The following is a 15,941-nucleotide window of genomic DNA, read 5'->3' as shown; positions in this document are numbered from 1 at the left end:
CTGCATCTGTGGTATCAATCAGTAACAATGTGAAATCACTGAAAACTGACAATCTTGGGGGGAAATAAGTTGAAGGTATTGAAGGAAGAGTTCACCCAAGAATGAAAATTCACAGCAAAACAGCGTTGCAGCATCGTCCTGAACAACTGAAGTAGCTGGGGACTTGTTTTAAAACAAAAAGTGGCTCCATACGGCTCGTTTGAAGTAATCCAGGCCCAAATTGATGTGAAACGACTTAATTTCTCTAAACGCTGGTCGAGCTAATGCACCCGCTTCGGATTGGGTGCGCACTAGCACTTTTAGCTGAGCAGCTACAGTGAAACTTTTGGCTCGAATAAGGCGAATAGGTTTGAACCTCTGAGCTTCTGGAGACCTGGACTACACCAGACGAGCTATACGGAGCCATTTTATGTGATTTTTTTGTTTTTCAGGAGGATACTGCAACGCTGTTTTTGCTCAACAAGTTGATGATGATGACTGAATTTTCATATTTTGGGTGAACTGTTCCTTTAACAAAGAATACAAGGTGTGATGTTAAGTGTCACGTTTAATTACATCGAGATTCGATGTGGAAATAAGGCAAAGAAGTTACAAAATACACTTTATCTTCCTTCCAGAAGATTCAGTGGTGATTGTGACAGACTGCAGCTGTGCTTTAGGCAACACAGCGAGATAGGAACAGAAGGTATGCAGTAACAGCACTATGCTTTAACCTTGGCATGAGTGTGTATACTGTGGCTTTATTTCTATGAAGGTATTCACCGTTTGGTTTCACAAAAGGTGGTTTGACATGAGAAGCACTGAGTGAGTGATGAAAGGAATAAAGTGACTACTACTGCTTATTTTGTATGTGTTCAATGCTGCAGAGAACATTCTGTCCTTTCAAAATATTATTCTGTCCTTATTTCGAAAGAGGAAATAAAAAAATACAGAATCTAAACCGGAAACTTCCAACATAAAACGAAATATTGATCTTATCTGAATGAGAATGTATTTACCTGGCTCTGAATCCTGAAGAGGAGGAAGTTGCATGAGGCGAGCAATAACTCACAATCACATTTGAACATTTTATTAGATAAACAAAAAATAGTTTTGGTTTTTTACAACTAAAACAAGGAAGTACACTGAGAGGAGAACAAGGTGGAGCCGTTTTGAAACGGCAAAAAAAAAACTACATGCAACGAAATTCAGTTCAGCTGATATCAAAGAAAAACCTGAAGTTTATTATCGTCGTCACTTTGATTTTTTTATAGATCGAGCATTCATCTGTGGACACGAACCATGACGGGTCACTTGGCTGGTGCACAAGACGACAACCACAGGATGATTCATAATGTTGTCATAGAGCTAAACAGTAGTTAAACACCTGGGGTGTTACTTAAAGAGCTTTGGCAGTCATAAGAGGTGATCTGTTACACAAACAAGTGCTCTTTCTAACATCTTCTCCTAACAATAAAATATACATAAAGGAACAAACTCAACAACTATATCAACAGAAGAAGCAAGCAGTTTTCAAAAATCACCAGAAACATTAACACAAGATGATGTTATATCATTCAACTCAAGTGTCATTACATTAAAAAAAGAAAAAGAAAATTGGCATCACCCTTTAAACAGAGCATTTTAATATCTAGCCATAATCAAATACAGTTTTAATACCACAATGGATATCCATCATTTGAAAAACAAAAAAACTGACGCTTGCATGACAGTAAAGCACAACACTTATTTTTTCATGTTGGTTTTGAAAATGCAGGTTTTTCAGGAGAGAGTAAACCACTTGTTTAACATGTTTAACTACCAGTCGATAGGTTGCATTTGCTTTCTACTGTGTATAAACTTGTGGAGTGAAACTCTGCAGATAGAATATAAACTCTGATAATATTCACACTTACACTTTGGTACTTTTCTGTGCTTCGACTATTTGTCATTTTTTGAACACTACAATCAACTTTAGTCATTAAAAATAAAGGCTCTTTTTGGACTTTATCCAATGGCTTAAAATACATCTTTAAAGTTCTGTGCATAAACTTCCAAACGTAAGAGGACGTTCATTGTGAAAATTCTTCTCGTTCACTCGTGTTTTCTTGAAAAACCTTTTATGACCAAATCATGAACTTGTATACGTAAGTCGATGAATTCCAGGAAATCACTTCACTGACACAATGTTTGAAGATATTTCTCCTTAATTGTGTTTTCGCACGAAGGAATGCATGAAACGACCAAATAAACGGGCAGCGTACATGACAACGGATGACATTATCAGGTAAACACGGTTGAGTTGCCTGGTTGCAGCTGGTGGTGGATCTGCGGGAGCTTTGTGTGCACCTCGTCTGACCTCAGAGAAACTTGCTGGTTAGCGAGACCTGGCTGACCTGCCGAAGGTTTCTGTCGTAATCTCTGCGCTCGAGCGACACATTTTCAGGAAGCACCTGTATTTCCTCTTCCTGTTCCCCTCCTTCAAGCTGGCTCTCATTGGCTGGCTTTGCCCCCCCCCCCCCCTGCACAAAAAGCAACAGCAAAGCATAGTGTGTACGACGCTTGAGTCTTCACATGCAAAGACCACAAGATAAGAACAAGAGCGAAACTGGCAAGCTCGAGCTGTTCGAATATCCCCGGGACACTTCTGAATTCAGCGTAAACCAGGCCTGAGTGAGCGGAGAAACAAAGACGGCCAAAGCAGTTTTTGTTCCAGAGTCTTTTCTTTCTTTTTTTTTTTTTTTTGTTTTGCTGTAGCAGTCTGTAAACGGCACTGTCTTCAGCCCGTGACCACAAACAGCCGCCGCTACTCAGCTTTGTGGCAGTAAATGTCCTTCAGTGCTTTCAGCTCTTCAATCAGGGTCTTGTTTTGGTTTTCCAACACAGCCACGCGGTTTTCCAGACATTTGACGTACTCTTTCTTTTTCCTGCGGCATTCACGAGCTGCCTCCCTGGAGAGGAAAGAGAAGAAAAGGGCAAATATGTTTGAGTCGCTTGATGAAAATGTAATTCAGGCCCCAGACAAAATGCAAGCTATGCACAATCCAAGGGAGCAGATGTTTTCACGGCTGTTGGGTCCAAGTTTTATTGGTAAACTGCTTCCACATTTATGTCTAGGTTTTCCCAGACAAACAGTGATCTCCCTGCTGCAGCATTTGCCCATCTAGCATGCACAAACCAAGGGCACAGAAACATTTGGACACTATGAAAGCAGTATGCTGCAGCTCTGACCTTCGCACCACTTGTGACTTGTCACTTTGGCAACCAAAAAAGTGTGAACATCAGCCTCCAGACTGTCTGTCAGAGGTTCTGGTTCCACTGAGAATCAGATGAGTCTCTTTCATTTCAGTGCATGCACTCAAAGGTTGTTTTTTAATGATAACTTGTGGTTTTATAGTCTCTTTTAAGCCCATTTAAAGGAAGAGTTTGACTCGCCGCCATGTCGAAGGGAAGTCAGTTAAGTTTTGTAGGCCACAAAACATGCTGCGTACAGCTACTGAGAAGATTTCAGCTTATAAAAAGGGGCAAATAACATCTTTTCAAATAAAGTTGGGATCTCTGGGTTCTCTGGAGACTTGACTTACCCCGGAAAAGCTGTATGGAGCCATTTTATGTTTTTCTGTTGTTGTTTTTTAATGTTTTAAAGCAGGTAGGACAGGTTTTTTTGGACTAGGAAACATCACCAGACTTTCCATCGGCTTGAGTAGATAATGACAGATAATTTCAGTAGCACAACCATTTTTTCATCCCAAAATGAAATCATGCTCTGACTGCCGGATAGAAAAAAAGACTCTTTGAAGCCATTCATACTCGAGCTGTATACTCGTGCTTGTAATGACGTCTCAGTGACTGTATTTGTGAACTATTGCGCAATGAACATAATCTTATTTTCTCTCCAGAAGTAGTTACATACTCTGGTAACCCCAATCACTTCCTCTCCGATCCCATTAAGAATGAATCAGAGTTATTTTCTTTACATTTTTGCGTGAGAACTTCATTTTAGGCAGTGGCAGACGTCTTTAAAGTGGCGTGCAGACACCTGCTGGCAGCAGCTCTCACCTGTTTTTCATCAGTCGGACCTCCCTCTTGCGGGTGATCTCTTCGGCGTGCTGTGACGGGGGGCTCTGCATGCTGCCCGGGGACGCTGCCATCACGATGCTCTGAGCCAGGCCCGAGTTGGGCGAACGCAGCTGGTAGGCGGGGATGTCTCCAGTGGCGGCTGTGGGGGGGGGAGATGGAAAAAAGGCGTTAAAGTCCTGTCATTAAGAGCGGATTTATTTAGTATCTATTCACTGGCACAGTTATTCACATTTTCCTCTTACAGTAAACATACAAGTATTTCATCAAAGGATGTCCGACAGCGGCTTCGGCCAAGAGCACTTATCCGCTCTCCTTCCTGCCTGAAAAGATGAACTTCCTCTGACCATGACTGTCCTTGTGAACGGGTATTTGTCCTTAAATGACCCGACTTGTTGGGGGGAAAAATTAGGGGTTTTTTTTGCATTTTTGTTCCATTGGTCTCTGACAGTGGTTGTTACTATGTAGGTGAACAACACAAAGGTGCTGATAAAAAAATGTTCATTATTTAGTACCTTGGTAGCTTGGGGAAAGTCTGAAATGTCCACTGAACGTGCACTCATCAGTATTTTATTACATTTCTTCGTTTAACTCAGTGCCTTTATGATATGACTTACACTGCAGTTCCTCTAAAGGCCACTAGATGCTGGCCCCAAAAAATAAAACAAACAAAAAACTCCCAAACTTCTCTTCAAATGATGTTTTTTTTCCCCTCATGTTAAGATGTAGCACCAGGTGTAAGGAGTCTTTTTTCTTTTTTTTGCCCTCGTGTGCACCAATTAGTGGTTTCTGCTCTTAATTAAGTGAATTCATGCACACAAATAAGTAATGTATGCTCTGGGATGAGTGTCGAGTGACTGTAACAGTAGAAATTGAAGCTACCGGTGTTTGTTGTGAGGTTTTAATACATCTGTCCTTCAACAGTTCTGTCCCTGGAAAAATGTCAACAACACCGACTAACATTATGTTACATTAATTCATACAAAATGACAATAAGAGAAGGAATTCTTGTTTGTGCGCCCACATTGGATTTGTTTCCTCTCGACACTTGCCACAGCTCTAAACGGGTTACATCACTCCACCGTGAAATCACCATTTGAACCTGCTGTGTGCTGCTGATAACCAACACTTTATTGTATTTATCAGTAAAACGCTACTGACTCTGGTAAACAGCAGCTCTCTGGATGTGGTTTATCTTCTGTTTTTGAGTTGAGTCATCAATTAGATGACTCAACTGTTATCCGCTCTGCTCTGCTCTGCTCTGCTCTGCCTGCTGTCTCTCAACATTTCAGTTTCTCTTTTTCACTTTGTTCCTGAGAAGTTTATATCTTCTCCCCCCCTCTCCCTCTCTCTCCTAGCCACACACACACACACACACACACACACACAGACAACACACACTCGTTTAAAGACAGACACAGCAGGTGTACACACAGACACACACACACACGCACTATGACACACAGCGTGTCTCTCTCATTGTGATAACAGAGTGACTCGGGCTGTGCTGACGTCAGTGTGTGCGTCTCACTCGCCCGTTTTGCATTCTCTCTTCCCTGCCTGGCCTCTGTTCCAGGAAACTGGAGTGACGTCAAACCGACGACTATCTTACCCCCCCGCCACACTGTCACCCGCCCCTTCACTTCTCACCCCCCCTCCACCTCTCCCTGCCTTTCTGCCTGACAACCGCTAGTGGTTCAGCGAGCAGACGTTGTGTGTGTGTGAGTGCGAGTGTGTGTTTGTGTGTAACAGCGGGACAGACGCTGACAGGAACAGAGTTGAGCAAACTAACCAAACGCATGTTGACCTGCTTTCTCCCTTCTTTTCTTTAAGCACACACTCTGAGCTGTCACGCTGCTTTTCCTGTGTTGAAATGGGAAGGACGGCTGTCCAATCTGTGGTATGTTGCTTCCTCAATTTCACTTGTATGCATTTGGTTTAAAGTAATTTAAAAGTGATTCAAATATCACTATTTTACTGCGAGAAAAACATTTCTTCTTCCAGCTGGATGAATTAAATATTTGCTCTTGTAGTTGGAAAAATACCAAAAACACCTGAGAGAGTAGAAACACTTAGAAAAGACAGCTGACAACACATGCAGTACATGCATATCTCACTAACAGGCAGAGACGCAGACTTCTGCATGTCACACAGAGAAAAAAAACAAGTGTAAGAGAAACTCTACCTGACTCAGTCTCATCCCCAGTTACAGCCATCTCTCGTTTCCAATAATCCAGCACCACGGCGGCCAAACACCTCAGCACAGAAACTCTCTTCTACCTTTTTTTTTTTTTGTATATCCCTTCTGGCTTCACTAGAGCGTCTCTCCTTCCTCCTTCTCCCTTTTCCCTCTCAGCTCTCTCTGAATCAGAGTGGTCACCAGTCAACTTTGCAGCCCGATTACAATTACAGGCATTGACATCACAATGACATCACTCCTGCCCGCTGAAGTCAGTAAAACACCCTGGATTAGAGTTCCTCCCACCCTCCTCCCCTCCCCCCTGCGGATCAGACGCTGAAATAGAGAAACACAATGTGAGCTGAGCAGGCAGTGAGGGAGGGAGAGCTGGGAGGAGGGGTTGGTAGTGGAGGGGTTGTATTTTTAGCACTAGTGACGCAACTAGAGAGACGCTCAACAAACAAGAGGATATTGTGTCCCAAGTGGCTGCCGTGCAAACTGTTGAGCACCCTGATTGGGAGATATGTGGTGTTTGTGTGTGTGTGTATGTGTCTTAAAAAGCCTTGAGGAAGGAATAAACAGAGAATAAAGATAATTGAGGTTTGTGCATTTGCTTCAAGTGATCACAACAACTGCAGAATTCAGTAGCGGACAAGGCAGTTATTTATTTACAAAGCCTGTCCAAAGATTAGATTTGCTGTTTTACACACTTAATTTGCCTGATGGGTCTTTGCTGGGAAACTCCTCTGTCACACAGGAACTGAAGCTTTATACATTTTCGGTAAGAGGAATAGATGTTTTTCTTTGAAATCAGTAGGCAAATAGTTTACAGTGAAGTTGGTGTAGTGGATGAGATCTGCCATAGGTGAAATAAAAGTCGAATTTCCATCTTCAGTTTCATTTCAACTGAACAAAAACCTTACAACAAAGCATGGTTTGTGAGGTTTTTCATAATGAAGGTCATGGAACCACACAATGTGAACAAACTGCAAGCATGACAAGCAGTAAATCATTACTGAGAGTCTCTCTGAAGACACGACTGAACTTCTCCTCCAATCACTGATACACGGCTGGCTAACTACGTGTCTCCAACACTACGGATAAGTGAAAACTTAAAGTATATTTATGTTGCAACTTGATATTTGTTTAGCTTACATTATTTTTTCTCTCTTATGATGACGCTGTGCTTATGCTCTGCTTAGGTTTAGGCAGAAAAACCACTTGGTTAGGGTTAGGAAGACATCCTGGTTTGGCTTAAAATACCTGTTTTGGTCTCCACAAAAAAACAACCTTTTGAAAAATAGAAAAATTTTGCTCGCCACAAAAACATCTGGAAATGTCCCCAGGTCTCCATGAAAAACACCCAGTTTTGTCGCCACATAAACGGCTGGGAAATCTCCCCACAGACTCGATCTGCGGTCGCCCGTTTGGGAACCTTGTGGCTTGTGAAAGACAGCTGATACGCATATAATGTGAACATGATATCCCACGTTTGGTGCAAATTTCAACCTTGGGCGTATCTGTGGTTTGTAGAACGTTAACTGCTAACATTATATCCTGCCGACTGGGCCGGTTTCAGTTCACTATGTTGAACTGTGTTTAGATGTTAGCTTGTTGGTAATTTGACCACTGAATCTGAACCATTATTTATTCCCACTTGTTGCATATTGCCATCATTTTAAGACATATATGTCGTTAAAAAAAAGAAAAATAGAAAGAAAAACATTGTGGTAGAAGATAATTAAGTGCAGGTTTCACTGTTTTTCTGTCGTCCCCAGGAAAAATTGGGATTTTTACTAGGGGTGTTACGATTCTCCAAATTCCTGATTCACTTTTGGATTTTCAATTTTAAGGTCTCAATTCAATGTTTGATTTTAAAATGTTTTACAGCACCAACAGCTATACTGATATATGCCACTACTGCTTTTGAATTAGTCTTGCGTCGCTCCATACTTTGCTATCAGCAGCCTCTGCCTGCATTCCATACTCATCCTTGTTTTAATGCATTTTGCCTGCATGCCGAGCCACCAGTAGTTTACAATCATTTTGTTACCATGCAAAGTACGGAAACTAATCTAATCACAGTGTACATGCTTTGATTTGACATGTTAATATGCTACTGGAAAACTCCAACATCCAGGACCTCCACTCATGTACTGTGTTGATGGAAACTCCGACCAAGAGCGAGCAAACCAAACAGAGAAAAAGATGATGTGGACTTGGCTGCTTCTCCTTAACCAACTTGGAAAGTTAAAACCGTAACTCAGCAGTTTTATGTAACCAAGCGCGGGCACAGTCACGTGTTCATAATGTAAACAGACGCTGCTGAGCACAAACTGCTTCTTTAAAATCTGTCTTACTGTCAGTAAAGCTTTTAAAACTAATCATCACGGTCTGTCAGGTAGACCGACTTCCATCCTGCTCAGACGTTTCCTCGCTCCCACCCACTTCTGACATCTGCCAGAGAAAAGGATGGGTGTATACAACATGAGAGCAGAGCACAAGAGCAGACAAGTCCATTCACAGATGATCCCCGAATACAAACTGCATGAGAAAAGAAACAGAGGGCTCTGTTTGTTGAGTGAAGCGATCTGACACTCGGGTAGGGCAAGGGTTGTGGGTGTAACCTGTACATTGTCTTCTACACAATGCCCCACTTTTTTCTAGGTCAGAATCTCTTAAGATTATCATGTTACATTTACACAGATTGTCATTTTAGCCTAAATGTATGCAGACACTGTAAAAATGAATGTTTTTCATGCTGCCAGATGTCAGAAATGCCAGAGGTACTTGTGTATTATGTATCTCGGTATGCGTACAGCACCATTTTAATCATTTCTGACACATTTTCTGCACTTTCTCAACATGTACATGTTAAATTCCATTAGGATAAGATGAATCCTACCTTGGATGAGCACCTGCCCTCCCTGAATGTAGTACTGCTGCTGGGAGTCTCCAGGTTGAGCCGCACACTGCAGGATCGTGGCTCCAGGCTGAGGGGTGGGAGAGGTGGCCACCGTCAGGGTCTGGGCTTCAGCTCCAGGGCTGGTCAACTGGATGGCTCTCCCCTGAGTGAACGCAACTGTGTGGGTTTCAGAGTACAGCAAGTATAAATGAAATGGATGAGTGGCAAGTATCTGAGGTCGAGAAAGCCAACGTTTTATTCAGGCGTGTCAGAGAAAATGTGAGATATCTGATGAAACATGAACACTCGTGGTTGAATGTGTGGTAAAGAGAAAGACAATAAGACACAAAATCAACAGTATAAGTCAACCACAATTCCCTAAAAGCATCGCAGCCTGACATGTTTAATCACCAGGCTGAAAATGATGTTCCCGAGCAGCTGATTTGCGTCAAATGCAGCGTGGAATGACGCTGTTTATTGCTCCTGATTGACTCATCAAAGCTTTCTGAATGCTTGGATTTGTGCTTCTGGTTGTACTCCATGTTCTCCATAGCAACAGCACCGAGGCACCTGGGACTGCTGTATTTTAAGCAATTTACCACACTTAACTGGTAGAAAACATAACATTTGAAAAAAGGAAAAGGAAAAATACTTCCATCCGCGCTACTTTATACAGGATTTAAGTATCTAAACAGTGAGTTTGATTTCATGGGTGAACTAAACTGAGCCTGGTTCCGGTTCTGCTCATGTCCCTGTTCATGTGTGCACTGACTATATTGTCCTGAGCTGGTCTGGTAGATGGAGGTCGGCACTGATGCTGAGGCTGCGCTGGACACCGGCACCTCCTCCTCCGTCTTCTCTTCATCAATTTTAGGAACTGCCGGTGAATCCGACGAAAGCTCATTGAGTATTTTTCTGTTGGGAGAAGAGAAGTCCAGAAACTGATTCCACGCATAAAGTTCAACATTATCAGTCTTTACACGCCAATGTGCTTTTTATCACAGGTTTATTTACTGATGACGTCCTCTCACCGATAAGAGGGACGCCTGGAGAGTATCTCTCGTCTCTTCTGGGTGTCTATCGCTGGCGCGCCATCCTCCAGCTCTGCCATAGTGGTGATCTGTAGAAAAAAAAAAAAGATTTAAAAAGTGGTGAGTAGCTTTTTTTTTTTCTTTTATTGGCAATATCTTTGGTGTTAAATGTGATCACTGGGGGTGGTTGCTTTCTGTACACAGTTTTTTGGATGTGTCACAGAGAGGGATGACGTCAATGTGAGATTTTGAGCAACGTTTTATTTTGAGCCTTAATCTTTTCAAACCATCACATGTCTCAATAGAGCCTTTACAGAGCTCTGTAAACTGTGTAATTATTTGAGAATGTGTGACTTAAAGGGAAATTCCACCAATTTTCCACGATCAAGTGTGTTTACACATCTTTGGCAGATACTACTGCATATTCAAACAAAGAAGTATAGTGCAGTATAGTCTATTGTGGCTCCAGAGGAAGCTGCATGTAACCTGATGAAGTCCCTCCAGTGATTTCACGCCGTGGCTAAGTTGCATTGTGGGTAATGTAGGCACCAGGTTTTGAAAAGGAAGATGAATGTGTGGAATAAAAAGTTTCCTATTTTGATCTTTTTATTTTAAACTGTCCATAATGAGTCCAACTGTGTTATAGGACTGCTTTTTTCAAACCTGGTGCTTACATTACCCACAATGCAACAAAGGCAATTCATCAGATTACATGCAGCTTCCTCTGGAGCCATAAAAGGCTTTATAGTACTTCTGTCACATATGCAGTAGGACTCCTGAAGACCTGTAAACACACTTAACTGTGTAAAATTTGGTTGAGTTTGCCTTTGACAGCCTCCTTTCTCCAAGCGTAATTTCATTGCAGCGAGAATAAACAGCTTCACATGTTCTCACCCAAACCGTACTGCTGTTAAACGATAACAAATATAAACCCGACCTGGTTACGTTCCATCAATCAGTAAGCTTTTATGACTCACACTGGTGCGTAATGGTTGTGCATTACTAACGCAAAGGCTGCCTCAGCACTGTTAGAGGACATCGTCTGTGCCAGAGACGGTCTGATTTATGCCAGTTTAAACAGTGTGTGCGTGTACAGTTACTGGTAGTGGAAGTCAGGTCTGTGCTTTTTAGATTTATGCTCTCGGAGCAGAGGTTGGTAAATGTTGCACACTGGCTGCATTTGTCATATTTCTGAAGGCTGTGAGCAAAGTTTCATGTCTTGAATCACTGTGTGGAGACAAGCATCTATCCTTCTCCAAGAACTGGCTTTAAGAATCAGAGTATTTCTATGACAGTGTAGTTATTACTGACGAAGTGCAACCAATACCACAAAGATGTCAACCTTGTTATTGATGAAACTCGCTGATAGTACAGACTACTTTGAAATCAGTTAACAAAACCAAGCTGTGGTTTTTACATCTGCTGTTTCACCGAAAAAGTTCACCAGTATGATCTCTTTCCTGACCAGTTTCCTTGTTTTCATAAAATTACAGAGTAAGCAGCTCTTTGCAAATCGAGCTGCACATGCGACAATATCTGCTGCAAGATGTGGCCTGATAAAAATCTGTGAGGAGTATCACTTCATTTCCCGTCCACAAGCTGTTTCGCTTGAACGCTGAGACTGCTGTGACATCTGTGCACCTACACCACATCATTCAGTGAGACAGTCACATTATGACTCTTAGCCAGCGTCACACAGCTTCAGCCCGCGGGTCGCTGTCGTCTGATGTGTCTGCAGTTCATGGAGCTGCCCTCTGGCCCAGACACAACAACAACAACAACATCTCCCGAATGTGAAGGTTAGACCGAGGAGCTTAACCCTCAGCTCCTCTTACTCGCATCAATCCTATTAACAGGTGCACTACACTGGACCACATGCACTCCGGAGGACCTCCTGCACACGCCGCCTAAATCCTCATTCACTAACACACTAACTCTGACATGACAACCTGTAATTAGGTCTACACACAGTTTTATCTTTGTAAGAGTTAACCTGGACTTCTCTTGAATGACTTGAGACATGATCTGACAGATGTGACTCGAACTGACTTGACAGACATGAGGAATGAGCTGGACTTGTCTTCGGTGACTTGATACTTGACTTGAGACTTGTTATCAAAGTCTTTAGACTCTAGACTCAAGTCACTAGGGGTTGTCTAGTATGACTTGAGGCTTGCTCCAGCAGAATAAAGACTTAACTTGAGACTTGATCTGACAGATGGGACTCGAATTGACTTGAAAGACTCGAGATATTACCTGGACGCAACTCCAAGTTTTGACTTGACACTTGCTCTAACAGACCTGACCTGGAGTTTTCTTGAATGACTTGAGAAAGGACTTGTCTTCAGTGACATGAGGCTTGATATGAGGCTTGCCCTGACAGATCCGATTTGCTCGTGTCTTGAATGACTTGACCTGGCTTAGACTTGACATTAATGACTTGAGACTTGACCTGGACTTGCCCTTAATGACTCATGACATGACGTGAGGCTTGTGCTGACAGATCTGACTTGGTCATGTCTTGAATAACTGGAGACTTAACCTTGACTTGTCCTCAGTGACTTGAGGCTTGCTGACAGACTGGGGACTTGGCATGGACTTGACTCCACTGACCTAAGACTTGGCTTGAAACCTGCTCTGATATAATTGAGATTTGTCTCAATGACTTGGACACCAAAGGACTGTAAAACAGCTCTTTTACCGAACCTGGTCTCCGTTTTAGAAAAATAAGCGAGTTGAAGAAATGTCAGAGGCCATTTCATGCTCTCACCTGGGCAGTCTGGACTTGTGGTGACTGTATGACAGAGGTCTGAGGGACCTGGATTCCTCCCTGGACCTGCACCGTCTGACCGTCAGACAGCTGGACGACGGTCACACCTGGAGACTCTTCCGCCTCCGACACCTGCAGGTAAGGATCAAGACGTTCACGCCAAAAAGCCAGAGATGTAAAAATGACTCTGTAGCATCAACACTGACGACATACTGTAGCTCCTCTGTCAGCTTCAATCACTGAACACTTTATCATGAGAGGTGTGTGTGTGTGTGTGTGTGTGTGTTCACCTGAGGGGGATCCTCAGAAGATGGACTGGCTTCACTGTGATTCTCCTCTCCATCCGTCACTGAGTCGTTTAATGTGCTGTCCAACTGAGGTGAGACTGAGGCATCCATAGTCAGTCACCTGATTATAAAGAAAAGCATCTTACTAATACTAATACTGAGGCTGACGGAGCCCTCACTTATATCTTCTTTTTTCCAAAACCCATATCAGAGATCACAAACAAATGACAGGCTTTTCACGTGACACCTAACGCCTACATTTTCATCGTCACCTTAAAGGTTTGATGATGTTCCTGTTTACAACATGGCAAGGAGAAACTCCTGTGTAGCTCGAAGCTGCAAAATGAAAAACTGTGAGTGAATCTGTGACGTGACATAAAAAAGTCAAAACAAATGTCAGTATGTAAATCTCTCCATGAAAATATGTTTAGAGTGACAGTGTTTGTGTCAGCACCGGCGTCACAGTCACCCGGCCGGAAAAGCAGAATGCAGTTCAAGTATTTCAAAAATGTTTTCATCAGGGACTCTCCAGTACAACCACAAGATGTGCTCCAAGCACGAGGTCTGTCTCAAGTTTAAATGATCTACTATCTGCTACTGAAAGATTGAAAGATGTCGTGCAAATATGAAATCAAGAGATTACAATAAAATCGAAGCATAATTTGCCCTGTTTGTTTGTTTTTTTTGCTGCAAAGGTGTCAAAGTAAAAGATAATCATTTTTAATTTCTCTGAAAATGAAACCCCAACTTGTAACCCACAATTTCCACTAATTCAGTGGTTTATTTTCGACGAATTCCTCAAAGAAGTTCATGAATGTCACTTCCCTGAAAATAAGGCTGCACTGTCACTTCACAAATATGCTGTTTCATTTGAACACTTTTATTTTGAAGGGGAACATCATTTAATTAGAAATAAAGAAATATAGATTAGATCAGTAAAAAAAAAAAAAAAAGGGGGGGGGGGGGAGTTGGAACAAAACGAGAAGCACTGACATTTTTCATGTGACATTTTTTTAAATATTTTATTTTGAAGTGACACCCTTTTCATCCGATACCCATCTAAGCCCTTCGCACTTGACGCAGCGCTGTTAAACTTGAGCAGAGAGGAGCTGCAGCTGCCAGCGGAGCGGACTGGGAACATTTTCTCTCCTCCATGTTGGTCAGCTAAATTCATCAGCCTGGTCGCAAAGCACAAAAAAACTTTTAATGGAAAGTCTCGGAGCGCAGACGTGTTTTTTTTTGTTTTGTTTTTTTTTTGCAGCCTGTCCTTCGCCTGACCGGCGCTGAGCAAAAAAAAAAATGTGACAGCTTTGCAGGGACTTACCGAAGTTTTACGTAGTGTGACTCGTCACTGATTACAGCATGGGTGGCCGGCCTGTGCCTTCGCTCACGTAGTTTCACGTCAGCGCTGATGATGCTGCGCCGAAAATGTCGGCCGACGAGTCGGTCTGTCGTCGAAGAGTATGTAGGCGGAGCGAGAGGGTTCGCTCCGACGCTACTTCCGCGTTCGTCGATGCGCGGCGTGAACGAGCAGTTGTCAGAATCTTCTTTTGAGCGTTTTAAATCGGAAACTCGTAATAATTTTACTTTTCATCAGCACATAATATTTCAGTAAGGGGTCGTTTATGAATATGTGAAGCTTTAAAGACCCGTTCTGACCTGGTTGCTCTGTTTACTCTGTTTTGGACCGAACCGCCTTGATAGGCTACAAAGATCAACTCAGCTATAAAATATGTGTTTATCAATAAGAACCAATATTTCTCTTTATTGAGAAAGAGAAAATATGGCTATCAACAAGCCATAAAGTGATATTATGTTGAATAAATGTTCTATAATGTGTTACAAAACTAAAAGCAGGACATTTACTGAAATTGAATTTAAGCAGTAAAACTTGGTTCAACTTTGCATTGATATAAATTGGTGAGAGGTGTCACTAAACAATTTAAAATTAAGCCTTTTTGAAATAAATCTGGGGTTTTATATTTCAGTGTTTTTTATTATGGTCATACACATGTTTACAGATCAGAGTAACCATCCCATCTACTGGCTGAAATACGTAACAGCACTTTAAAAAGCAGACATGCAACACAATTCAATTTATTTGATATATTTTACATATTACAGTTTATTTTAAGACAGAGACATAAATCTCTCTCTCAAAGACTTAAGCATTAAATGTTGCATAATTCTGACAGCACTTAATAACAACCAAATTGGTAAATTTATAGTTAATTAATTAATTAGTTATTATTTATTTCACTGTTAACAAACAATGAAAATGTTTTATAAACCATCTATTGAGCAACTGTTTATTCTAAAGTTAAGAATGATGTTCATAATACTCTTCAAATGGTTAATAAATACAGTGTAGTTCATCGATTTACATATTATTATTTATAAATAAAGTTGGAGCTGACGTTAGTAAACCTTTCAAATGTTTTGTGAAGCATTTTATTGTTTGTTAACAGTAAAATAAATATTTAACTAAGTTTACTTAACTTTAAATTACCCATTTATTAATGATGGTTATTATAAAGTGTTACCAAAGTTCATAAATGATAGGAAAATTAAGTATTCTCCAATTCTGCAGGCATATTCATGTACCATTAAGAGTAGTGACATCACTGAACACTTCACAGCAGCATTTTAAAGAACGTGTCCGTGTCCATCTGTCAGTACCAATTTCTTTTTTATCCTTTGGAAGACAAGAAAA

The 15,941-nt window shown here is 41.6% G+C and overlaps 1 protein-coding gene across 2 annotated transcripts; it reads right to left on the bottom strand.

Moving 5' to 3' along the window:
• Window positions 1–1,053: 1,053 nt before the first annotated feature.
• Window positions 1,054–14,615, bottom strand: crema (cAMP responsive element modulator a). 2 transcript variants are annotated; one of them, XM_073490926.1, is made up of 8 exons: window positions 14,553–14,615; window positions 13,232–13,349; window positions 12,942–13,073; window positions 10,172–10,260; window positions 9,913–10,055; window positions 9,141–9,317; window positions 4,039–4,198; window positions 1,054–2,930 (listed from the first exon to the last, which is right to left on the bottom strand). In XM_073490926.1, exons 2-8 carry the CDS (start codon window positions 13,337–13,339, stop codon window positions 2,786–2,788), a joined length of 954 nt encoding a protein of 317 aa, XP_073347027.1. In that variant the 5' UTR covers window positions 13,340–13,349; window positions 14,553–14,615; the 3' UTR covers window positions 1,054–2,785. The 2 variants fall into 2 exon arrangements, with proteins under 2 accessions (XP_073347027.1, XP_073347029.1); XM_073490928.1 differs by lacking the exons at window positions 9,141–9,317; window positions 9,913–10,055; window positions 10,172–10,260; ... (1 more) ...; window positions 13,232–13,349; window positions 14,553–14,615 and adding an exon at window positions 6,242–6,536.
• Between the last annotated feature and the right edge of the window lie 1,326 nt (window positions 14,616–15,941).

Source organism: Pagrus major, chromosome 21 (assembly GCF_040436345.1).
Source record: "Pagrus major chromosome 21, Pma_NU_1.0".
NCBI classification, from domain to species: domain Eukaryota; kingdom Metazoa; phylum Chordata; class Actinopteri; order Spariformes; family Sparidae; genus Pagrus; species Pagrus major.
The sequence above is the reverse complement of the archived record's forward strand: the minus strand, read 5'-3'. Positions and strand labels throughout refer to the sequence as shown.

Excerpts from the sequence above, each read along its gene's own strand:
- crema (XM_073490926.1), bottom strand. The coding sequence starts at position 13,339 with ATGGATGCCTCAGTCTCACCTCAGTTGGACAGCACATTAAACGACTCA. Across the intron at positions 13,074-13,231 it reads CTTCTGAGGATCCCCCTCAG|GTGTCGGAGGCGGAAGAGTC; the intron begins GTGAACACACAC and ends CCTTACCTGCAG. Across the intron at positions 2,931-4,038 it reads GTCCGACTGATGAAAAACAG|GGAGGCAGCTCGTGAATGCC; the intron begins GTGAGAGCTGCT and ends TTTCCTCTCCAG.